We start from the raw sequence: 25,223 nt of genomic DNA on the forward strand, positions 1-25,223 counted from the left end.
CCCTCGGGTTGGCCTTCTGCAGCTGCTGTGAATGTGTGTGTGTGTGTGTGTGTGTGTGTGTAGGAACAAAGGGGTTGGCTTACCATAACACTTGGTGGTGGGGCTGAAGCCATCTGTCTTTCCTTTACCTTGTCCTACTCTCAGTTACAGTTTACTAGCTACTCACTAAGGTGCCTCATCAAAGACCTGTATTACTGTCTGTAGACTGAAATGAGCAAGTTCCTTCACAACTGAGCCTTAAGAAAGTCACTAGATGGAAAACACATACTGTCCTGTACCTTAGCTTTTCTGGACAGAGATCTCAGATGTTGTTCCTGGGATCTGCAGGAGCCATTCTCCAAGTTTGATGGGCACACCGATTTCCACTATTCCCTTCACCTGCCTCATCTTTTCTAGTTCTTCTTTCAGCAATTTGAATTTCTCCAGATTCTCATGTTCCTTGTTCCTGATGTTGCTATCAGTTGGGATTGCTACATCTACCACTAAGGCCACCTTCTGCTTCTTTGTCCATCACTCCTATGTTCAGTTGATAAGCCAATACCATTTTGTGAAAGACCCACAGGATCTTATGAGTCATTCTCCACCACCTTCAAGGGTGCATCCCATTTTGACCTTGTGACTTCCAGCCCGTACTTGACACAAATGTCTCTGTATATTATACCAGCCAATTGGTAATGGTGTTTCATGTACGGCCTCTCTGCTATCATCTTGCTTCCTGCTGTTGTTTCCGGATTATTTCATGGGCATCTGTGCACAACCTGCATCTGTGGTAGGTCGTGCCTAGTGTGGTAGATCCCAGCGTATATTGATTTTGTATTGATCTTGTATTCTGACCTTGATCCTGTGCTGTCATGATTATCTGTGCTGTGTCCAGTGTGTGTGTGTGTGTGTGTGTGTGTGTGTGTGTGTGTGTTTTTACAGGTGATCTCTTCTCCATTTGATAACACACTTTTTGCATCTTTTACCTTCAAGGAATCCCTTCACAGTTTATTTGCTAGTTTTATTTATAACTTTACTTCATTAAGCACTTTGCATTGTCTGGTGAGGAAGCCTTCAAATAAATAAGCCTACTGACAGAAAACAACAGCTTTAACAAACAGATATTTTTTCCGTTCTGAGGAACATGCATTTTCCTTTGGCTTTTGCTGACTGAGTGTTTCACAGTTCCACTTCTGAGCAAGTGACGACGGCTCACCGCCGAGTGCAGCGGGCAGAGAGAGCAGGGTGCTGAGAATCGCTCCCCGCCAGAGTCACGCACGTCTGCAGTAGCAGCCAAACTTTGTGTCGTTTCCACTAACTTAGTTGTGTAATTTGGAAACAAAGGGTTCTAGAAAACTGGCTCCCTTTGTACTGCGAGCTTAATTCATGGTGTTGGCCTGCTATTAGCTTGTCAGTGCTTTGCGCGCTGTGAGGGGGAGAGTGTCTCATAAGGGTGTAAAGTTGTGACAAAGAAGAAGAGTTTTGCATCTGAAAGTTTTTGTGCTTCTGTGGCTGGCTGCTTCCTGCGCTTGTTCAGGTGGAGTTGTTTGAAAGTCTCCAGCGTTCACCAGGCTGCTCACAGCAGTCAGAAACATGTACCACTGTCCAGATGTCAAAGCAAGCCAAGTGTATTCAGAAATAAAAGGAACAAACCAGTGGGGGGAAAGGAGCCCACAGACAGTTTTAGCACATGCTTGATTCATAGAGCTCGGCTTCAGGGTTTTCTTATGGAAAAGGACCAAAATATCTCCTCTTGGATACTTTGTAACTTGGTGATTGATTGTTATAGACACAGGTGAACTGTTAGAGAGGTGTTGTATGGTCTGTTACCTAACAGATGTACATACATGCAGATATGTAATTTGAGATTTATTTTTTATGAGAAAAAACTGGTCATATCAAATTTGCAGGATGCAGAAATTAACCATTTAGGGATTCTTTGTTGGTTTTATTATTTTTTATTTTTATCCCTCTCACTTATTTTGAAATGAGCATTCCTATCATCTACTGATTTAAATGTATTAAATGGTGAAGAATGGCACTGCTGTCTTCACGCCATCCCTCAACCAGCAACCCATCCATTACCCATAAGCCCCTGGCAGCACCACAGATCCATGCAGCTTCACCATCTAGCCTCCATCCCAGTCGGCTCATCTCGCTCAAGTCAGACTCAGAAAGAAAGTGTGGTTGGTCTGCCGCTTCCGCCAGCATGATGTTTGTATGTTTCTGTGTGTCGTGTATTGTTTCAGCTCTGTGTGTGTTTGCGTGTGAGTGTGTGTGTGTGTGTGTGTGTGTGTGTGTGTGTGTGTTTTGCTATGCACCACCATTAATTTCTATTCCTTGGGCTTTTCATATCTGGACACCTCAAATTGCTGTCCTATTCCTTCTCTTTCTTGATTTATCTGATTTCTCTATATTAACAGGACAGAACTGAATTTGGGGCATCCAGCAGAGTCATGCTTGTTTTTACAGTTCAGTTGGCTTTTATTTTCAGTTGGCTTTTACTTTCCTTTGCCTATTGTGCCAGCATATACTATTAAAGTAAGGTAATGAACATTAACATGCTATTGGCGCATTCTGTTAGCACACCAGTGTTTTGGTATTTCAGGAGCATAAAATCAGACCAAACAGGATGAAAATGAGCTAATATTTGCCTGTCCTCATCAGTTATATGTTGCTGCCCAGCAAACATGCGACGTCAGAAAGACGTTAAAATCATGTCTGTATAACGTCGGTCAGTCCAGGCCCATTTTTGCACGTCTGGTGGATGTTCAAAACTGGTTCAAAATCTGACAGTCTGACTAAGACATCAGCTAGACGTCTATGGACGTGCATGACGAGTTTTCTATCTGAACGTCTGACTAAGACCTTTATTGGATGTCAGTGGACGTGCAAAAGCTGCAACTGAACGGCAGTAATAGACGTTCAAAAGACGTTTAAAAAAGACGTCGCAAAAACTTTCATTCTGGCTTTTCAGTGGACGTCTTCTGAACGTCTAATGAAGTGCCTTTGCTCAGTGGGTGTGCACCCCATTTCAGCTTTTTACAATATTTTTCTTATCAAGGCTTTAGTGTTTCTTTGTCCAGCTTTCAACTGTCCATGTAATCCCCTCCAGTCTATCCACTGCTCATGAGTTTCACCCCACATGTATTTCCGTGGGCTAGGGCCTTTCTTCACACCCAGTACTCGGTGCCATTCCAAAAAGTTGGATCAGCCTGGCCCTAAACAATCAGCATTACCTATTTTATCCCGTATGGCCTGCATCTTAGACACTCATGAACATCCTCCACTGGAACACAACAGCACACCATTTGCAGCGTGTGAAGGGCAGCATACACTTTAGCCATGAACGTGACACTGAGGCATCTCATCTGCAGAAACACACCCACTGTTCTTTAATCTGTTCAATACATTAAATGTTTGTGAAAATGAACTTAATGGTTTCCCAGGGGAATTCCTTTTGTGAAACACAGAACATCATCAAAAGCATTCATAAAATTGTTGTAAGCTGATAGCGGTGTCTTATCTATCATTGTCTGTGGTGTTTTGTGTATGATAGCCATAACAATACATCACAGTGTGTCTGTATTTCCCAACTGTCCAAGCTACTGAGGTTACAGGTTGATATGTCCAGCATATCTGTGGATGGATCTCTCCTGTGTCGCTGGCAGTATCTCAGCTGTATTGTGACTGTGCTCTCTGAAATGGCCCTGGACCTCCTTTGGTTAGGCAAGGCTCTTGTTAGATATCAGACAGATTGAATTTTATTCTGAAGAGTTAACTATTAAGTTAACTATTAACTAAAAGACACAATTTTCCTCATGATCAAAATCTACTTTTTTATTCATCTTAATTTTTTATTGTTAGTGTAATTTTTGGGGTATTTTTTGGCAACAAAGTATACTCCTTTACAGTGATCCAGAAGAGGTCCTTGGCCCCTGCTTTAAGTAGGAATGAGTTGAATGTTCTCTAATTGCATGAAAATCACAGGTTCAATGCATCAAAGGAAATATTGGGTTTAGGCTGGGAAAGAAAGAAGTCATAGGCCTCCTCCTTATGGGTATTGCACTGAATGCTACTCAGCTAAAGGCTTTTAAGCATAACAGCAGTCACTGATGGATCTTGTAGTTTATGGTATTAATCATTCATACAAGAAAGTTCAATTGCCTGATCCAAATATCTGACCATAGCACTGAAAAAAATTGAAATGATATTGGAATGGGATCAAATTGCCATCCAAGCAAAGAATGTCTTCATAAATCATAGTCATGGTGTCATTCGCCCTCGCCACAAAAATAGAGATGACTTGGAGAGGGCCGAGTCCTCGACATTATTTCATTTTTCTCACTTGAGTTAAAAATAGTTTCAGTCCATTTTTCTCCCTCTCTTTTAAAATCCCTTAAAGCTGATTTGGCTGAAACTTGTGTGGCCGTTTGCTTTGAAGCATTGCTATGGCATGACATCAGAATGGCACTACTGCCAAGAAGAACCCAAAGTTCATCCATTTTCCATGTTGCTCATGCCAAGCTGTTTTCTCTTGAAAGAGTAGAAACCCAAGACTGGGGTTGCTGAGGGTAATTTGGCACCTCACACCTCTGTTTCCCTCTGCTGGTTCAACCAAATGGCCACCCTATATGCTTTACAATAAGATACATTTCCTCTCATTTTTAGTGCAGTACTCATTAGCTGGGAGTAGTCTTATGACTGGAGTCTTATGACTGGAGTCTTATGACTGGAGTCTTATGACTCTCCTTCCACTGTTTTTTTGTCTCTATTCAATTTTTCTACCCTATACAACATACAAATTCTATTTACATCCAATAAAAGCCGAGAATAGTTTTTGCGATTTTATTTCCTTATATCTTTTATTTAAGACCTGTTTTGTTTAAAGGAGTGAGAGGGAGAGGTTGTCGGTAAGGAGGCAGAGGAACAGGGGTCATACAGGAGCTGGAAACTTCAGCACCTGTAAGCAGTCAGCTGCTTTGGAATTGTCCTGTAAGCTATCAGCAACTACCTCTTCCTGCTTCAGAACAGTCCTGTAGGCAGCCAGCAGAGGCTGTGTCCTGCTTCAGAACTGTCCTGTAGGCAGTCAGCAGTAATCAAGCACCCTGGGAGTTGGAGTAGCCTGCATGAAGGTGGTTCTGTGGATGCTGTAGTAAAGCCAGCAGATGTGTCCACGTCCCGCTGGCTAGCACGGACCACTCCAGTGCAGCTTTGTGAGGTCTGTGACATTGTTTAAAAATAGGGTAAAGTTTTACAATGACTGGACGACTTGATTTATAAGTTGTGAATGATGAAACTGTTGATGTTGAGTCAGCACACTTAGGAACACAAGAAATGTGGCTCCAATTAGGCAGAACTGAAGCCAGAGCCCATACTGTGATCCTGTGATAATTAACCACAGCTCTGGTCTAGCTGGCATCCTGTCCCAAGGCCTCATGCCACAGAGAGTGTGCAGTCTTCAAATGCGTGCACAGTAACAGGTATTTTAAGATTCACTTCGCTAATACATTCATAATCTAACACAGGCTCAGGCACAAAAAGGCTTGGCACACCAAAAAACTACTCGAATCGTTTGCGAACATGTACGTAAACTCTTTATTTTTCTCAGTGAATCTGGATTTAAGGTACTGTGTAGCACTTCTGCTAATGACAGGGAAGCTGTTTCCTGTCCTCTGCTACCAATTAGTTGAGAAGTACTGAGTCTCTGCAGCTGTACCACGCTGGCCCCAGTCCAGGGAGCCAGAGCAGAAGCCACTTTCTCCTAACCCATAAACCCCAGGAGGCAAGCCTTCAGAGACAGGGATGCATGCAGGTATGCTGTTCGTGGACCCACGTGTGTGACCGTTCACGAGCCTCCCATCTATGGCTGAGCCACCGCCTACTCGATCCGAACTCGAGAACGTCGGCGGTCCACGTGCTGTCCTGTCGGGTGCAGCTGTATGATTAAGCCAACAGTGCTGATGTAGCACCAGTTGAAAAAAAACCAAAACAGCAGCGTACAGCACCTGTTCGCCTGAGCTGGGCAGCGAGTTCCACCGCTTCGTGGAGCGGTCTGCCTAATGGGCTGACCGTCTGCCTAATGGGCTGACAGGAGCACAGGGAGGCACAGCTGTTGCCTGCAGCCCTGCCTGTGTGCTGGATTGTTGAGCCCCCCGACCCCTGCTGCTCTGCCCCCCCCCCCCCCCCCCTCGTCTCCTCCTCATTCTCACACAGAGTTTCCAGAACAATAGAGCCACAGCAGCCTGCATTGTGTTGCATGGTGCTGGCAGGTGGCCTTTTTGCCGCAGTTGGGACCTTTTCCGAAATTAGTTCATAATTTGCTTATTTTAGAAATGTTAATAGCACCAACAATGTGTTCAGTTTTTGGTTTGTGTGGATGTTTTTTGTATATATTAAGAATGCTATTCCCAGAAGAAAGAGAGGAAGGAGTCCTCCGTGTTCTGAAACCTCAGAATAGCAGCACAAGATAATAAGCCCAAATCTTTCACAGACTTCGGAAACCCTTCCGGAAGAAAATTAGCATGCACTTGCTTCTCTGGAGAACCGCCTCGAATTACCGATGAGAGGTGCGCGTGTGTGGATGAGATGGTGGCTGTGGGCAGAGTAACACACGAGCAGGATGGAGGCCCACAGCAGGTCCCCCTCCCGCCCCGAGAGCCCGTCAGACAGGCCGCTCTTTCTCTTCCTCACTGCGTTTGTGGAACTGCCTATCTTCTACCACTCCTTCATGTTCTTTCCTTCCTTCGGCTTTGTTCCTAGTGCGTGTGTGTGTGTGCGCGTGTGTGTGTGTGTGTGCGCGTGTGTGCATGTGTGTGTGTGTTGTGCGCTTCTGTGCATTCTGTTGTCTCATTCTTGCCCCCCTGGTGCTCCGGCTTCCCCACCACAGAGGCTCAGTGCAAGCCTTACTACTCAGACTACAGCCCCACCCGCCGCCTCATCCACAAGATGTGCACCAGCCACTACCTGGACCTCTTCATCACCATCGTCATCGGCCTGAACGTCATCACCATGTCGATAGAACACTACAAGCAACCTGAGGTAGGCCTTCACACAGAGTGAGGTATCCCACCTTGCAGTTGCGAGAATGGTTAACTCTGTAACAAAACATGTTCAAGACTGCAGTTTTATGGTCCTCCCAAATGCTAATGTATTCTGAACTTGTAATATGTTTTCAAATATTAACTCTAACTGTGTCATCCATCCTTGTGCTCTGATTGGTTGTAAGGAGGGTTAGCTGTTATTCCCGGGTGATAAGTGCATGCATTATGTTCCATTGTTGTGATTAGCTGCTCTTTATTGGCCTGCTCTAAGACACCACATTGTCTTGCTAAATGAACTAAAAGATGCTTCTCATTCACAGATATTCATGAGTAGTCTCCTTAGTCTCCATCGTTTGTAAAAGAGTCTAACTTGGCCATCAGGGATTGTCTCAGAGTAAATCCTGTGGGCTATGAAATGTGTTGCTTTGATGTTCTCCTCGGTGAAGGTCACTTTTTACATGAGAATGTCTGCTGTAAAGCGTCGCAATTTAGTGTCCTTCAAAGAACTCAGAGCTATGAAACAGAACAGTGTGTGTCTGTGTTAGAGCAAAATGATGATGGGGTAAAGAAAGGAAAGGATACCTTTCTTTTGGCAGATTAACACCTTGCTCTTCTCCGATCCCAAAGTGTGTACATCCATAACCAGCTAGTGCATGTTTCTGAGGCAAACAAGGGCAATCCAGATACCAGCACAGGCTGCTCATCTTAGAGACTTCTCACTGCACCACAATCTCACTGGTCACTTCCTGCTCATCAGATGACTTGGCCAACGACCCAGTGGGCACACTGCAGTACAGCGCTTCTGTGTCCCTCCGTCTTCCTCCTATTACCTGGAGAGATGATGTTTCCCCTGTTAATGCTCGTCTGATGAGGGTCGCCCCCATTGCTGATGGAGTCTGCCAGCCTCCACTGTGGTTATAAATAGATGGCTGTTTGCATTAGAAGCGCAGCATGCTGTGTCTGGAGGGGAGAGGGCCGATGGGGCCATTAGACACTTATTCATTGCGCAGAGTCAATTGGTTTTTGGTGTGTTGTCAGGCCCATGCCCGACCATAATTAGTGTGGTGGTCTGGGAGGGGTGATCATGGCACAATGTCTGTCTCCAGTACCAGGGACTGGAAATATCAGCTAATGACTGGTTTAGTCTCAGGGTTTACTTTAATCAGCTATGATATCATCTTTTTTTTCCATTATCATGCAACAAGTCTGAGGAGGGGTTTGATCGATGTGGAATGCCCTAGTCCAGTATTTATGAGGAGCATCACGCACGTTCTTCTTGAGGTCATGTGGTGTTCCAATCTCTCTGTGGTCCAGGTGCTTGATGAAGTGCTGAAAATCTGCAATTACATATTCACCATCGTCTTTGTCTTGGAGTCTGTTTTCAAACTCGTGGCGTTTGGATTTCGACGTTTCTTCAAAGACAGGTAAGATATGCAAAGTGACTGCTCTCCCTAAACACTGAAACACCAATGAATAAATCACATTTGTGCATCAAGAAGTCGGAATAAAAGAATCCAGATGCACTGACAGTAAAATAATTCATGTGTTCTGAGCACCAATAGCTTGTTAGTCATTATGAAGCCCTGCAGTGCTGTTCACCGTGATAGCACAGCACTGAGATCCTTGGTTTGCCTCAAACTGTGACAAGCATAGTACGGGATGAATGGTTTGGCATCTGTGGTGGAAACTTAAGAAACACTTCATATCATTTGTGGTTGTCAAAAGAAGCCATTCTGCTTCTAGTTTCTAAATACAGACCCACGAGTCTTAATACTATGATGCTGCCTGTGGGTTAGAGACCTCAGCTGCCCTGATTTATAATTCATCCTCTTTCATTTAGCAGTCAACCAGAGCACAGATATACATGTCGGACACTTGAACAGAGTGGACAGAGCATTTGAGTAGATATAATGACTCATATCCATTCTTTGGTTGCAACTTGGATGATTTAATGGAGTGAGCAGGTGGACATGTAAGACCCAGAAGACTCTACAACACATGGTGCCTTTCTGCTCCACCACACATTCTTGCGCTCATGAAGAATATCACTTGTGAGCAAAATGAGTGATGTAATGAATTATGATTCACTGATTACCTGTAACATTTTGAGCAGATGTAGTATCAAACTATCAATAATGAAGAGAAAAAAAACCTAAAATACTTGGAATGTATTTTGTTATTATCTAATTGGACGCTTAGAGTGTTTATTTGGGACTACTGTAACCATTGGTGTTGCTCTAGTGAGTTCTCTATATTTAGACTGAACTAAATATCAAGAGTTTCCATTAATTCAGCTATTTTTGTTGAAATCACTTCAGAACATATTGCTCATAAAATGAAGCTAGCCCAGTGTTGAACTCTGCATGAAAAACTGATAATGATTTAGAACACTGGGAATGAACCTTTAGCTTCACTCAGATGATTCATGCACACGGACCCAAGTCTGTGCTGCTTGGAATAGCAGTTCCACTTTGATCACAGAGCCCATGGTTAACAAAGCTGGTACGAAACTGTAGAAATGATTTGTGTGATCAAGTTTGCTTGCTATCTAATGAAACACCTCACCTGGCCACAGGCCTGTGTGATTGGCTGGCTTTGAATTGAGCTCCAGGCAAAACTTCACCCATGACAGTGCTGTAGTGCTTGAGGAAGTGATTTAGATTTTGGCAAGTAGTCTTAAGTCTTGCTTAGAGACTGTGAATACTTCTAGAGGGGGAGTTTTGACCTCAGGTTGGGGTTGAATAATGTTATATTAAATTTTAAAAATTGTAAATCGTTAATCTTTCTTAAACCCTTGCCTCAGGTTCTGTGCTGAAGTGTGTGTGTGTGTGTGTGTGTGTGTGTGTGTGTGCATATGTTTTCAGGTGGAACCAGCTGGACCTGGCCATCGTGCTGCTGTCCATCATGGGAATAACTCTGGAGGAGATCGAGGTCAACGCCTCCCTTCCCATCAACCCCACTATCATACGCATCATGCGTGTGCTGCGCATCGCCCGGGGTGACTACTGTTCCTCCGGCCTCGTCTTCCTTCCTGTCTCCTTCACTGCTGCACTGAGCTCCGTGTCTTCCCCGTTAACCTGTTTGGACTACACCCGTGTCTGTGTGTCTGCTGCTTCACACACTCTTCAGCAGTCCCTCATCACGTAGATAGAGACCAGATGGCTGCAATGAGAAATTCAGCTCACATATACGCACACACACACACATACACACACATACACACAGAAGGCGTGTGCAAAGTGAGTGAGAAACCGGAGTGCGCATCTGTTTTGGGGCGATTACTCTCCTTCTAATGAATGAGCTGCTGTGGGAGTCTTTATAGATTACTTCCTCAACAGAGATGGCCAAGTAAACATGCTTTATAGTGAGATGCAGACAGCATGCGTGTGTGAGTGTGTGTATGTCTGCGTGAGTGTACCAGTGTGCCCTGTCTCTCTTCTCTTCACAGAGACACTCCTTTAATTAAAGCTCCAGCCATTCTCGGGCCTTACAGAACCAGAGGCATCTGGCCTTTAGCAGTAGTGCCTAGTGCACGCCAGAATGGCCGTGTCATCAGCGACATTAAAGTTTACGAATTAAAAATTACGGGGGAAATAGATTCCACCTGTCACTTCCAAAATAGCAGTATATCCACATTGTCTCTTCAAAGCAGTAATTCCTCTTTTCTCATAATCGACATGCGTGTTGGTCATTTCTGCCGCTGACTTCCAAATCTGCATCACAGAGCAGCCCAGGAAATGCCCATCCAAGCTCAGTTCTCTTCTCTACCACCAGTGAGCAATATTAGAGTCCTGCTTTCCTGTCCATGTCCTGCCAGAACACAAAACTACCAGCCCGATCAGGTCCAGCATCAGTGACATCAGCTGCAGTTTAGGCCAGTTCATTACGTACCGGACTGAGCTCCTCTAACTCACCTCTGTCCTTACAGTACTGAAGCTCCTGAAGATGGCAGTGGGAATGCGAGCTCTGCTGGACACGGTGATCCAGGCCCTGCCTCAGGTAACCTCATCCTCCATCCATGCCCTGCAGACCCCACCTGCCAAACCCCACCCTCCTCCCCAGCCCCCATGGTCTCGCGCCTACCCACTCATCCTCATGCATGGCGTGCTGCAGGGAGAGGTGGCAGCCCTACAGATGGGCTGACGGGGGGCGGAGGAAGAGCAGCAGGAGGTGGAGGAGAACGTTCCCCAACACTCTCGCTCCGACGCCCTGCGGGGGAGGGGGCTTGGATTGGGGTTCACGCTGTACAGCAGGAGGCACTCTTAATTCCACCAGATCAGATATGTGCATATTTAATTACAAGTACTTGTTGTTCCTGGCTCGGCTCCTCCATAATCTGAAACAGAAGATAGTTGAGGTTCTTGGAAACTTTATCGGTTCTTTAAAGTTTGGACATTTTTGGCTTTTTTACTCGTCTGGTGCTGGTTGTTGTTAGTTTAAAAGCTCCCCATACCCAGACAGGGTCACGGTGGTGTGAGGGGTGATCCTTCACAAATGTGCAGACTGATTCTGGAATGTGAACCTTGTGCTTTCTGCTGGCACTGTGCATGTCCTGTAAATTATCCACTACACTTGGTGTGGAAAACATGTATTGTTTACACACTCTATAGTCAAATGTATGTGGCATCCCCCCTATTAACTGATTTGTTACAGCCTTATCAATTGCGAACAGCTTTATCAATCAGGCCATCCAATATCCATAGCCAAACACTTGGCTGTAGCAAAAGATATGGCACTGTCATGGCATGCCAGCTTTCATACAAGTCAGTGTATGAAATGTCTGCCATGCTATATCTGCCCCACTCATTTGTAAGTGCTATTATTGTGAAGTGCATACATCTAGGAGCAATAACAACTCAGCCATGAAGTGTAGACCTGGCAAACACAGTATTGTGCAATTGGAATCACGGCCTGTCCTCAGTAGCATCAACCACAACAAACTACCTCTGGGGCATCAACAGAGGAACTGTGCATCTGGACCTTCATGTAATGGGTTTCTATGACGGAGCACCTGCACACGGTTCCAATTCCACAATCCAGTTCCAAGCTGTGGCTGGAGTGGTGTAAAGCACACCACTGGACACTAAAGCATGTTTGTGGGCATGGATAATACTTCACTGTCTGGCAGTCTGATGTCCAGTCTGCATTTGGTACATGGCAGGAAAACACTACCTACCACTATGCATACTGTCAACTATAAACTTTGGTGGAGGGATAAAGTTGGTTTTTTTTCAGGGTTTGGGCTCTGTCTCTTAATCCTACTGAAGGGTAATGTTAATACAATGCTCAGTTTGTAGAATTATATGCTTCCAAACGAGTGGCAACAGTGTGGAGAAGGCCTCTTACCTGTTCCAGCATGAGTGTGGTGCAGTACAAATGGCTAGGTACTAGAGACATGGTTTGCCAATTTTTGTGTATGGAGAAACTGCGGTAACCTGCAGAGCAACCTGACATCACCACAATCAACACCTCTGGGATGAATAAGAATGTCAGTTCTGAACCAGACCTTCTCAGCCAGTTATGAACCAGACCTTCTCAGCCAGCATTACAAATACTTCTTTTAGTGAATGGATGCAAATCTAAAGACTTTCCTATAAGAGTCAAGGCTGTTATCTCTCAATCGTAGGCATGGTCTGATCCATATCAATACTTGTGGTTTTGGAATGGGATGTCCAATAAGCTCATATATGTGTCCATGTCTTTTTGGCCATATGGTGAAACACTTGGAGTGGAACAACGCTTTTCCTACTGACCATGTTTTACCCCTGCCACTCATTTCCTCTAAAACCCCATGCCGTCCATGCAGGTGTGTTTGGGAACCACCCGTGTTTCTGCCTCTCCTTGTCATATTTATCCAGCAGTAGATGCTTTTGTGTCGTCACCTCTAATCACTGGGAACAGGACTAAATATCTCACTTCACAGCTGTCTTGCTTCTTGGCTCTCAATAGGTGGTATTTCTGGAGCTGGATCTCTTGTTGCCTTGTTTGCGTGCTTCACAAAAGCTGGTCTGGTTCTGTGTCTCAGGCTGCTCTTGCTCTCTGTCTCCTTGGCTCTACAGGTGGGGAATCTGGGTCTGCTCTTCATGCTTCTCTTCTTCATCTTTGCTGCACTGGGAGTAGAACTCTTTGGTGAACTGAGTAAGCACAATACACGACAGTGGAGACTACCGTCGCACAAAGACTCACACAGGCATAAGCGCTTGAGCACATACACACACGCACACAGACGTACACACTCACCGGCAGTGTGTGACTGTGATACAGATGCACAGGAACACACTCCTCCTGATTCAATATCTACGATTTTTTTCTCTTTTTTTATTTCTCAAACATTGCTGGAAAGTGGATCATGTCTGATGTGTTAAGTCCATGTTTGTGAAAGCTCTTCATCGTTGAGTAAGTGTAGATGTGACACAGTCATGTGGATTTGGCCTTGCTGTCTGCAGTGTGTGATGAGCTGCACCCATGCGAGGGCCTCGGTCGCTACGCCACGTTCAAGAACTTCGGCATGGCCTTCCTCCTGTTGTTCCGTGTGTCCACCGGAGACAACTGGAATGGCATTATGAAGGTGTGTCCCTCTTTCTTTCCCTATTTTCTATATCACATATGGGTTGTAACCTTAGCTGAAGTTCCTTCCGTCTTCACTGGTGTGTGCTGGTATGTCTGTGTTCCAGGACACGCTGCGAGACTGCGCTCAAGAAAAGGGCTCCTGCTACAACATGGTGGTGTCTCCCATCTACTTCGTGTCCTTTGTGCTGACCGCTCAGTTCGTGCTGGTCAACGTGGTGATCGCCGTCCTCATGAAACACCTGGAGGAGAGTAACAAAGAAGCCAAGGAGGAGGCGGAGCTGGAGGCGGAGCTAGAGCTGGAGGCGGCAGGGGAGAGTTTGGGGATGACTGGTGGGCATATTTCACCTCTGTCCCTGGGGGAAATAGGTGGGCCTGGAGGGTCTCCCTGGATCTCCAGAGACACTCAGGACAGAGGCTACCCTACTGACAGCCCTTCTGCAGATGCAGGCAGGGACTCGACAGCACACGTAAAGGCAGACCCCCCTCAGTGTCTGGAGCGTCCGTTAGAGGTGAGTAATAACCCCAGCTTTGCCAAACAAGCATACGGCTGTATACTTGTGTGTGGTGGGGGGGGGAGTGGGTGGTTATATCTCGCTGGAAGATGTCCACTCCACATTAATGCGCTTTGGCAGGTACTGAGAGAGGTTTGCTTACTCAGTATGGGCTAGCAACTGCGCAGGTGTGCCGAGGGCTCTGTTCCATTACCCGGTCAGAGCGAGCCTGTGAGTCATGTGGCACATTGCGGAGAGTCCAGCACGCCGAAGCCTTGGGCAGGTCTCGCGTGCCGCCTGACATTTGGAGCCGGGCTCAAGCCGTGCACCGTGCGACACGTGGCAGCTTTGCAGACTGAGCAAGGCAGGCCGCTCATCATCTGTGCGATGTACGCCTTCCTGCCTTTCCTGCACCACCCCTGCCGTGAGCCCTGATGCAGAAGCATGGGCTGATCATCTCTCCTCTGTTCATATTTTCACTTATGTTGCCTTATTTGGTCGTGGCGCTGCTTGAGACGACAGGTTGGCTAGATACTCGCACAAGGCTGCTCAGAAAAGAGGTTAATTATGAATACTCATTGCAGCTTATGCTGAAGCTAACTCGAATCAACTGCTATGCGTGGACATAAATTTGAATAAATTACTCTTTCCTATTTTGCAAATGAAAGAGTTTTAATAGGATATATATGTAAATATGAGGATTACGGAATATGTAATTGTATTTGATATGTTTGATTATGAATAAAATATAAAATTATGCATGGAAATTATTAACAATTTTGGGCCATTAACTTTGCTGAAGTACCTTTTTACTTATAAAAGTTAGATTTTACTGTGTTAATGATACAAAATATCATTCTGTTTTCATTTAGCACAACATCTACTTTGTTTGCCACGTTCCTTCCTTGGCATTTGAGCTTCTTTCATTCATGCAGACATGGCCTTACTGTGTTTTCCCTGTTAAAAGCAAATAAGTTCTGGGTCAATCTTGTGCCATGGGAAAGCACTGATTCATCAGCTCGTGTTTTTTTCTTTTTTTTGTGCTATTTCTAGAAAACTATTTTTTAGTTAATGGTGTCCTTCATATCATTCCTGAGATGTTATCCCTCCCATATCTCCTGTTAAACAAGCCTAGCTCACTCATGCTGCGGTCTTTTGTTTTGTTTGCTGTCATGGACAGTCTCAGTAGAGTTACTGTGCCCCCCGGTGGAGACCTGCCCTACTACAGAAGTAGATAAATGCCTAGGAACAGGTGTTGGGGCTATGTTTTGAACACAGGGGGCAGTCTGTTTGTAATACTTGATGTAATTAATGCATTTGAGGTAGAAATGTGCTCTAATATCAATTAAACCTGCCCATATCTGTTTGAGTTTAGATGCAAGTAGTTCTTTAATGCTTTATATTACTGTCTTCGTTCTCTTTACCTGTGTGTCTAACTTCTACTTGGCTTCTTGAATTGGTGTCTATGAACGACTCTCCTTCCCTGCTTTTCCTCTCCTTTTTTCTCTGTGCTCTGCTGCTTATGTGCAATCTCTCCTTTCCTCTGCCTGTGTCTCTGTCTGCTTCCTCTCTCTCTCGCTCTCTCTTTCTCTCCCTCTCTTTCTCTCTGTCTGCAACTCACTGGGTCTGTAGCGGAGGCCCATGTTTGACTCGGTATCCCTGGTGATCCAGGGTTCGATGGAGGGAGAGCTCAGCCTAATGGACAACCTCTCTGGCTCCATCTGCCACTACTACGCACTGCCCCTCCTTCCCAGCAAGCACTGCACTGAGAAACAGGTCAATGACCCCCACCCCCTGCACCCCGCTACTGCACACCATCTCCACCCACGCCCTTGCTGGTTCCAATGGATCACTTTATTCCTTACAGCGTATGTATGGGCTAAGTATCGGCATTGTGGCGTAAGCCAAGTGACTCGGTCATGACCGTGCTGATGTGATACGGCGTCTGCTGTGTCTCTGTATGCCCAGAGGTAGACGCCTGTCTGGCTGCTTCATGTCTTTGGTCCAGTAGAGTCCACCTGCCGTAAGACACTTCTTCAAACCCCTGAACTCTTTGGCTGAATAACACACTTGGATACTTCTGCCAAGTTCTAACGTTCGTAAATATAAAAGCATTACTGAAAATTGCTTAGCAGAGTCTTTGTAGCCTGAATGTAAATGTGAGGATTGATTATATTGAGATAACGGCTCAATTAAGCAAAGAAATTCATTTTGCTGTTTCAGGGAATATTGCAGAAAATTTCATTAGTGTTGGAAAATGGTGTGCTCATCAATGCTTTTAAATGTAATTGGCTGTGCTTTGATGTCTTTAGATGGCCTTTTAATCTATATTTTATTTTAGTAACTTAGCTTAAACTGATTCTAATACACAGTGTATACCAATTAAGAATAGGACACTATATCTGCATGACACAGTATGTCCATCATCACTTAAAAGATGTGTAAAGAAATGCAAACATCAGCACCCCAGGCTTGAAATCATTTAGATATTACACTGCTAGTCCATTTCAGACATTTTATTAACTTTTTTTCTTTTCTTACAATTCTAAAACCCTAGGAATAGATAATCTGGCACCGTCCTCATTACAGCAGATAGGTCTGGGGAAGGCAGGCCATTTTAAGCACCTTTCCTGAAGCAGAATCAGAGTCTCTGCCCTTGTCCGAACAGGCGCTGTAAACCGTATGTGCAAAATAACTAACACTGAGCCACCAAACATGGATCCGAAAAGGGCTTCTATTTGTGCCACGCGGTGTTCCTGTGCAAACGTGTGAGGATGTGTGTGTCTAAGTGCTTGAGGCCGGATGGCCGCTGTTCTCACCCTGGCCTCGTCTCTTCCTGTTTAGATCCCCCTAGCGGAGATGGAGGCTCTGTCTCTGGCGTCGGAGAAATCCTGGTCCTTAGCTCTGATGGACGACTCTGTCCCCGATGATTTTAATCCCCCCTTACTAACCAATCTGGAGTGCAATGTACTTAACAGTAGAGCTCCGCCCCTTCTTAGCCATCCCCTCTGCAGCTCCCAGACGCGTCTGCCTCTAAGACCTGTAAGATGCAGCGTCTGCCTCTAAGACCTGTAAGATGCAGCGTCTGCCTCTAAGACCTGTAAGATGCAGCGTCTGCCTCTAAGACCTGTAAGATGCAGGGTCTGTGGCCTGAAAAATTCCTTCAAATGTGAAAGCGTGTCTGTAAGCACATCAGAATCCATTCACAGATTGTGCTCTGTAAAGCAGGGCAGACTGCGCTAATATAGTCTGCAGTGTGTAGATCTGAACAGCAGCAGTGGCTGGAAGCTCAGAGGGGTTTCTAAGTGTCTGCCCAATGCCCTTTATTCTCTCTGGTTGTGTCCCGCGAGCCTGGTCTGTGTCCAGTAGATTAGTGTGGCTCCTCTCTTGTCTGGGTCCTACACCCGTGTTCCTCATCCTCTCCCAAATGTATGGAACCCATCTCTGGACACCCCCCCCCTCTCCCTCCCTATGTCTTCATGCACTCCAGATAGTCGGTCTTTATCATCTTTCTATCTGTCTGCATACAGTGTAAATGTGCGTCTTCGTGGTCCGGCCCCATGATTTTATCACTGTAAATTCTGGTACTGGTCTGGCATTTGCACCACAGCTCCATGTCTCCTACTTGTTTTAGTGGATGGGGGTTTGGTGTGGAGTTGGCTTCTCTTGTCTGCTAGCAGTAGTGGAGGCTATGGGCGTGGCTTTTGAAGGGAGGAGCCTGATGGTAGTCTTTGGCCAATAAAACGATTTCACATCTGTGCGAATTGGCCATTTCAAAGTTACATGTTATTATCCCTAGAGAATCTGATCAAGGAGTGTTACAGACCACATGTAAGGGTCAGTCTCCTCCCTGTGGCCAGTGTGCAACGGTGTCTGCCCTTCATGGTGTGCTAACCTGTCCTGTAGGAACTGTGTGTGTTGTTTGTAAGGGAGGCGCCCTGGTTCTCGTTTCCCCAGACGGAGTCCCTGCTCACAGCTGAGCTGACCACGCTCTGTCTTCCCCTCTCAGACCACACATCCTCTGGACGGCCCGGAGCCCGTGCAGGCCCGCCAGCCTCTGGAGGAGCACCTGCTGTGTGTGAAGAAGACCTCAGTAGGACGCACGCACTCGTTGCCCAACGACAGCTACATGTTCCAGCCGCTGCAGCCTAGCCCCGCCTCCAGAGCGCCCCCTGTCTCCTCCGCTTCAACACTGCAGGCCCAGTCAGGTGCGGCACCCGCAGCTAACGGGCTGGCTGGCGCCAGCATGTCGCAGCAGTGATGGACCATTGAGCAACAGGGGCCAGATCAACACACCTGCCCACTATTGCAAAACCCGGGTCCTCTTGCAAACTGACAGCTAAATGTCTCAATAATCCATAATAATAATTATATTAAAAATAGTGCTTATGCTGCGCCTGCTGTGTGGTGGAATATAGCTGCAGTGTTGCCTGTGTGTGTCCTCCCCCAGGCTCCAGTGGCTCGGTGCGGTCTCAAGCGGAGGAACCCCCCCAGCACCTGACTGTGCCCACTGATCTTTTCCGGCCCATCAGTCCCCACAGCTTGTCAGACTCTGAGAACATCCCCCGAATCCCTCCCCCACACCGGGGACACGCCCTGACCCGCACCCTGCGTCGACAGGTGAGCTGTGCAACCCCCCCCAAAAGCTTCATACTGCACTCGGGCGCTGTGCTTCATAGCTGCTACTGTCTTCCTCGTTCTTCCTCATAATGCCTCGTAGTCTCCATGTCTTGTGTCCAGCATTTCGTGTTGTGTATATGGAGAAGTGTTATGAAAGCCTTGCACTGTTCACCTGTCGCCCAAGCCAGTACTTTTCCTCTCTTAATTCTTCCTGCATTCTCTCCCTCTCTCTTTCTCTCTCTCTCCTTTCCTCTTCTTCTTGTGGCCTGTGTGTCCACTAACCTGACTAATCCCGATCAGCTCAGCATGGTCCAGTTCAAGCCGGACCCCAGCCTGCTCCTGAGACACAGATACTCCTGTTGCTGAGAGAGCTGGAGTGGTAGTCTCCAGCACCTTTCCCATTTGACACACCACTCCACCCAAAATCCCTCCACCCTCCCCTCTCCACCTCTCCTGCCTGTCACTCATCGTACACAATCCTAGTGCATTTCACCAGGGCTACTGTAAGGGACAAAGTTAGAAGGTTAAAGATCATGTAGGACTCCTGTACTACTGACCAGAGGACGAGTGGACAGCGTTATTAAAGCACTACTCCTGTTCAGCCAGTAAAAAACGCCTCCACAAAACAAAGTTGTCCTTTTGGCAACGTTGTACATTTATGGAAACGGTTGTTTCATATTTTAATAACAATAGGTACTTTAATAACACTAGATAAATAAATGTTTGAGTAAGTAAGGAAAGTTACGTTGCTATGGGCTGTTTCTTGAGTTCCAAACACCAGTCCAAACACCACCTAAGCACCTTTGCAGAAAATCTATATTTTAAAAGGTTATATATTATAATACATTATATTATATTATGTGGGATGTCATGCTGGTTTCCGTGGTCCGTGGGGCACTTTATTTCTGCATAGTAACCAGTCAAAAGTCACTTTAGACTTTTATTATTTAAGAAAAAATATTCATCATTCATCATTTTTTTTTTATGAATAGGACTTAAAATATGTGCTAAAGTGTGTAAGTGCCTATGTCTTTTGTTTTCAGACCGAAACTCAGATCAACATTACCACTAGGTGGCAGTGCTGTCTACATTGTACTGTCCTGGTGCTGTATACATGAGGGTTATAGTCAGTATAGTGCCAGTTCTTTCAATTTTGGCTTCTAACACTGGTATACAAACTTGGCACGGGTCCTCTTGATCTTTATCCATTCTCCTAAAACCCCACCACCAGTGACACCACCCTCATCCACCTTTCTCCTTCTGGGCTTGTGCTACGGTTTGGCTCAGTTTGAATATGGAGCAGGGTGTAAGCTTCCAATTTATTTTTTTTTCTGAAGAGAGTTATCACTGGCACACAGCCCTGAAAGGAGACCCAGGTCATATTGTCTCTTACAGTATAGCCCAGAGGCTCAGAGTGCAGTATGCCAAAGAGTGCCTCCAGTTTTTGCTTAGGGTGAATGATCTGCCCTACATTAGAAAACATCAGCTGGACTGCTATTCACAGGAAGTGCAATTGACATGATAAAAAAATTTTCGTATCTTTGTGACTTGCCTGGCAGCGGAAGTTGCGTGTAAAATTATTTTCTCTCTGGTCGTGTCCCATATGTACGATTCCTCAGGACCATGGGAATAGCAAGAGTCCGACAGAGAGCAAGAAACAAAAATTAAAGTGAAAAAGCCTACTAGATATTGACTTTGCAGTCTGTGCTATTTAGTACATTCACTTAATGTGCACATTGTTTGGGTCATGTTAGGGCCTTATTCCACAGAAGCACAGAAAGGATTTTTTTTACTGATGCTAAGATGAATCTCAGAAGATAATATTAAATACAAATAATATATTGCAATTTGTTTGATTTAGGAATGCCAATACAGGCACAGGCATTTTAATCAGTTATTTATTGTTACTGTGTGCTCAGATTTGACATTACGCTAATTTGTGGGATTTTCGCTAATGCTTCCTTATATATTCAGAGCTAAGAAGTTAGGTTGTGTGAGTGGGCTACCTCTTTACAAAAGCACCAGTACCACCAGTTTGCAACTCTACTTGTTGAGGCAGAGACTTTGTTGAACATCCCTCACTAATGGTAAACTCTACTCTAACCCTACGGCTCACCACGCCCCCTCACCCAACCCGCCCTCCCATCTCATGTTAACCAGTCTCCCTCTCACCGGCCCATGTCTTAATCACTGTCCTCCTTCCCTCCTCCTTCCCTCCTCCCACCTCCTCCCACCTCCTCCCATCCCTGCTCTTCTCAGGTTGCAGTGAGTGCTGACTCTCAGGAGGCTCTGTGTGTGGAGGGAGGGCTGAGTGAGCGGTCCGCGGGGCCCGGCCCACCCCCGGCCTCGCCGGCGCCGCCTCAGCCCTCGCTCCTCCTGCTCCCCGCCACGCCCGGGGCCTCGCCGAAACCTCCGCGCTCCAGCGTGCGCACGCAGCGCAACCCCCACGACCAGTACAACATCACTTCCCCCCGCCGCGCCCACTCCCCGCCACCGCCCTCTCCGCCCCCCCCTGCCGGCAAACGGGAGCGGGACTCCGTGGACCAGGAGGTCTCCCGTATCATCAGGGCAGGGCTGGGAGGGGGCGGCGACGAAGTCGGCGGGGGGCCGGCCGTGCCGGCGGAGGGGCGGAGCCTGCGGCAGCTGAAGAAGTACTACAGCGCGGACACTCAGGGCTCGCGGCCGCCACCGCTGCTCCGCCCGTCCTCCTGGCTGGACGACCCGCGCCGTCACTCCATCGAGGTGTGTTCGTCGGTTGCCAGCAGCCCGCAACGCAGCTCCGTCTCCTCCGGGTTTGTCTCGCGCGCCGACAGCCTGCAGCAGACCTCCCAGCCCTCTCCTCACACCCGCAAAAAGAAGATGAGCCCCCCCTGCATTTCAGTGGACCCCCCAGAGGGGCTTGAGATCCTGGGGAGTGTCCACCCAGCACTGGGCTTGGGAATAGCTCCGCCCCCTCTCCCCAGTAGGGACACCTGCCTGAGGAGGCGGGCCCCCTCCAGTGACTCCAAGGACTCCTTTGATCTGGGAGGAGCGGGGGATGGGCTGTCTCAAGACGGGACTCCCAACCCCAAGCTATTGACTCTGCCAAGCTTTTCCTTTGAGAAGTCGAGCTCTGAGCACTGAAAACCTTTGCACACACACAAAAGTGCAAACACCCGCGTAGATGCACATGAATGAACACGAGACACTCGGTGTATCCACAACAGTGATAGTCATAGTAATAATACTATAGAGAGTAATAATGCTAACTGCAACAATGGTGAATTCTCCATGATCATGAGGAATAGTAACCATCCTTTGTCTTTGTTCTGTACTGCCAAAAATGAAAACAAAGCTACACTGTACTGAGGACACATGAAGCTAATAACAGAACTGTCTCTTCCATGACGCCAGCAGACATTTGCCGGCAGTCCCATGACCTCCTGTTAGAAGCTGGTACTTGGGCCCCACCACACCGCCTCCTTTTGCCTGGTTTGGGGACGTTAAAGCACTGTATGGTGGAACTTCTCCTCCTGAGAGCAGTGGTGAAGGTACAAAGCAATATGAACGTTTTAGAGACACTATTTTCTTAAATTATTGGGCCATAGTGTTTGTACAGGATGTAGATTTTTTTTATTTCATTATATTTTTATTTGTGTCTTTTTGTGACTTTTCAATGTTTAAATTGTTTGCTGTTTTGCTTTATTTTTTCACCACAGGATATTTTTAGCTTTAGGGAACAAAAAGAAAGAAAACATTTTTCAAAGTGCCGAGATCCATGTATTTGTAGTAATAATAATAATAATAATATATATATATATAAAAAATTCATTAAACTGCTCCTTGATTTTTGAACACAAGCAAACGGTCATAGTAAATTACATGATCAGTCTCATGTCGTTTTTTTAACTGCCCGCAGCACAATGTTTCCATATTATGAACCTGTTCAGTGCTTGTGAGGCTTCAAAAAACAATGACCAGCCACTGATTTCACTGGTTGTAAACACCCTGCTACTCATGTTTTCAGTTCTGCAGTCTTTTTTAAAGCAAATTATATGGTGCAGTGAAAATACAGTATGTATTTGTATCTGCACAGTAGCCTGCTGTTCTTCTGCAGTCCAACACAATGGTGCTGATGTTCAATTGTCCTTTGGTCAGCACCTTGGACAGCTGCCCAGCACCAGGGTGATGTGCATGTCCATGAATTTGTGCGATGGGTCCAGCCGATAGCAAAATAGTCACATTTTGACAGTATGCAACGAAGATAAAATATTCCATTCAAGTGCAAATACTGACATTTTAATAAGTGCATGCATGTTTAGTATCTGTTTAAATACTTTTGGAAGCGCTTTGATAATAGGAAACCAGTAAAGGGAACACAACAGTTGGTGACATAGGTGGATGACGAAGGGAAAGTGGTTGTACAAGAACACAGGGGGAGAGAATTAGGTCTGATGAGGGGAACAGGTACAGCAGATAAGTTCTGTAAAGCTTCAAAGAAGACGACTGACGTCACCAGTGAATGATCAGGATCTTATCTGCTCTGCAGAAAGGAGTCTTGGGATGATGTCTCTCTGATCTATGAAGTCTTAATGATTATAACACTGCAATGTTTTGGGGAAATAGGGCTCTGATCTGCTAAGGTATGACATGCTATGCACACTGTATATGTACATATACAGGGACAAATTAGCCTCAAATTAAATTAAAAATGATATTGATATTCACAGCTGCTGTCCAGGACAACATCATGATAGTGCAACAATAACCTTTCGTAACATTGGCTCTATTCGTTTCAGTGTTGTCTTAGTTGATAATCACTAATTGGTTGGTCCAGGTGCAGTTTTCATTTACCAAAAAGTGTGAATTACAGAGGCAGAACTGGTAAATTAACACTATATCCACTCGAATAATCTGTGCTTGATTTTTCACTTCAGAATTCATGCTGAAGTCCACTGGTGAAGTAGACACTGTAGGATGCTCCTTAGCCTTAGTGACTTGACGATGCAGGAACTGGTAAGAGTGGTAAGCCACTGCAGATGCAGGATTAACTGGTAAGAGTGTAGCCACTGCAGATGCAGGATTAACTGGTAAGAGTGTAGCCACTGCAGATGCAGGATTAACTGGTAAGAGTGTAGCCACTGCAGATGCAGGATTAACTGGTAAGAGTGTAGCCGCTGCAGATGCAGGATTAACTGGTAAGAGTGTAGCCGCTGCAGATGCAGGATTAACTGGTAAGAGTGTAGCCGCTGCAGATGCAGGATTAACTGGTAAGAGTGTAGCCACTGCAGATGCAGGATTAACTGGTAAGAGTGTAGCCGCTGCAGATGCAGGATTAACTGGTAAGAGTGTAGCCGCTGCAGATGCAGGATTAACTGGTAAGAGTGTAGCCACTGCAGATGCAGGATTAACTGGTAAGAGTGTAGCCGCTGCAGATGCAGGATTAACTGGTAAGAGTGTAGCCACTGCAGATACAGGATTAACTGGTAAGAGTGTAGCCACTGCAGATGCAGTGGATTAAATGATCTCAACATGATTCTGTAGGTTTTTGCACATTTCTATTACTTCTTACTCACTTGCCACATCCCTGTCTCTACTGTTTAGACTGGACCTGCCCACCACTGATGTTTTTCTGACCATTCAATTACTTTCATCAGCTGCCTCTCTCTTTCCAAACATGTGCCTCCCTCCAAACTCAACATTCACCTCTCACAGGCTGTGAAGACACTCCACTCCTGTACAGCTTCATCCGGCAGTGATGCAGGGCTCTGGAACTACGTCATTCTGGCATATAGAACGCTGACCATTTCAGCTCTAGTATCTTTGTACAACCTCCACTTTCTACCTCACACTGATGCTTGGACAACTCCTGAGAATTCAGCATCAGAATTCAGAATCTTCTACCTATACTCTTCATGGAGGAATACCAGAGGAGGCAGTATAACTGCTTCTCTCACAGAACTGATGCTACCGACCCCTTGCTTGACCCCATCTTAACAATGGGGTCACTTTCATGACCTACATGCTGTAACTGTATTCACATTATTGTAGTCTGCTGCATCCTGGTACTCTGGGTAACTTCAAAGAAGACCTCAGTGTCTTTAAAGTATCCAATAGTCAGGACCATCCCAATAACCTCTCCCTCTGTTAGAAGATTTCAGTCTCTAACTCTCAAGTGGATGCAGATACAACTCTGCAAAAACTCAACAATATCTGTAACTCTAAAAGCTGAAACCTATTCTGAACGTGATCTGAATGAGTGACGTGATCTGTATATGATGTAATAAAGTATGGACCTCTTGAGTATTCGTCCTACTCAGGTTTCTTCATTTCTATCCAGGGAGTTTTTGCTTTCCACTGTAGCCACTTGCCCATTACGGATCTGGTCCCAGAAAGTAAAGTAAAGTAAAGCTGCTTTGAATGTTATGAAAAGCACTATACAAATACATTTGACGTTGACTTCAGCCTTTAGCATTTATGAGAAGATGGGGAAAAATCATTATACTTCATCCCAGTGTTGTCATGTGACCTTAAATCTCCC

At 45.9% G+C, this 25,223-nt stretch overlaps 1 protein-coding gene across 13 annotated transcripts in view; it reads left to right on the forward strand.

Moving 5' to 3' along the window:
• Positions 1–24,986, forward strand: part of cacna1g (calcium channel, voltage-dependent, T type, alpha 1G subunit) — a 158,621-nt gene extending 133,635 nt beyond the window's left edge. For 6 of the 13 annotated variants that reach the window (XM_077000484.1, XM_077000482.1, XM_077000486.1 and 3 more), the window contains 12 exons: positions 6,869–7,020; positions 8,337–8,446; positions 9,887–10,020; positions 10,951–11,021; positions 13,082–13,160; positions 13,469–13,590; positions 13,697–14,101; positions 15,716–15,859; positions 16,928–17,050; positions 18,093–18,291; positions 18,534–18,703; positions 20,963–24,986. In XM_077000484.1, the coding sequence (XP_076856599.1) occupies positions 6,869–7,020; positions 8,337–8,446; positions 9,887–10,020; positions 10,951–11,021; positions 13,082–13,160; positions 13,469–13,590; positions 13,697–14,101; positions 15,716–15,859; positions 16,928–17,050; positions 18,093–18,291; positions 18,534–18,703; positions 20,963–21,826 (2,573 nt within the window). In that variant the 3' untranslated portion in view covers positions 21,827–24,986. Of the gene's footprint in view, positions 1–6,868; positions 7,021–8,336; positions 8,447–9,886; positions 10,021–10,950; positions 11,022–13,081; positions 13,161–13,468; positions 13,591–13,696; positions 14,102–15,715; positions 15,860–16,927; positions 17,051–18,092; positions 18,292–18,533; positions 18,704–19,003; positions 20,930–20,962 lie in introns of those variants that run through there. The other 7 variants (XM_077000491.1, XM_077000492.1, XM_077000495.1 and 4 more) reach the window with 6 other exon arrangements.
• The last annotated feature ends 237 nt before the right edge of the window (positions 24,987–25,223 follow it).

The sequence above is a fragment of the Brachyhypopomus gauderio genome, chromosome 3 (genome assembly GCF_052324685.1).
Source record: "Brachyhypopomus gauderio isolate BG-103 chromosome 3, BGAUD_0.2, whole genome shotgun sequence".
Taxonomy (NCBI): Eukaryota; Metazoa; Chordata; class Actinopteri; order Gymnotiformes; family Hypopomidae; genus Brachyhypopomus; species Brachyhypopomus gauderio.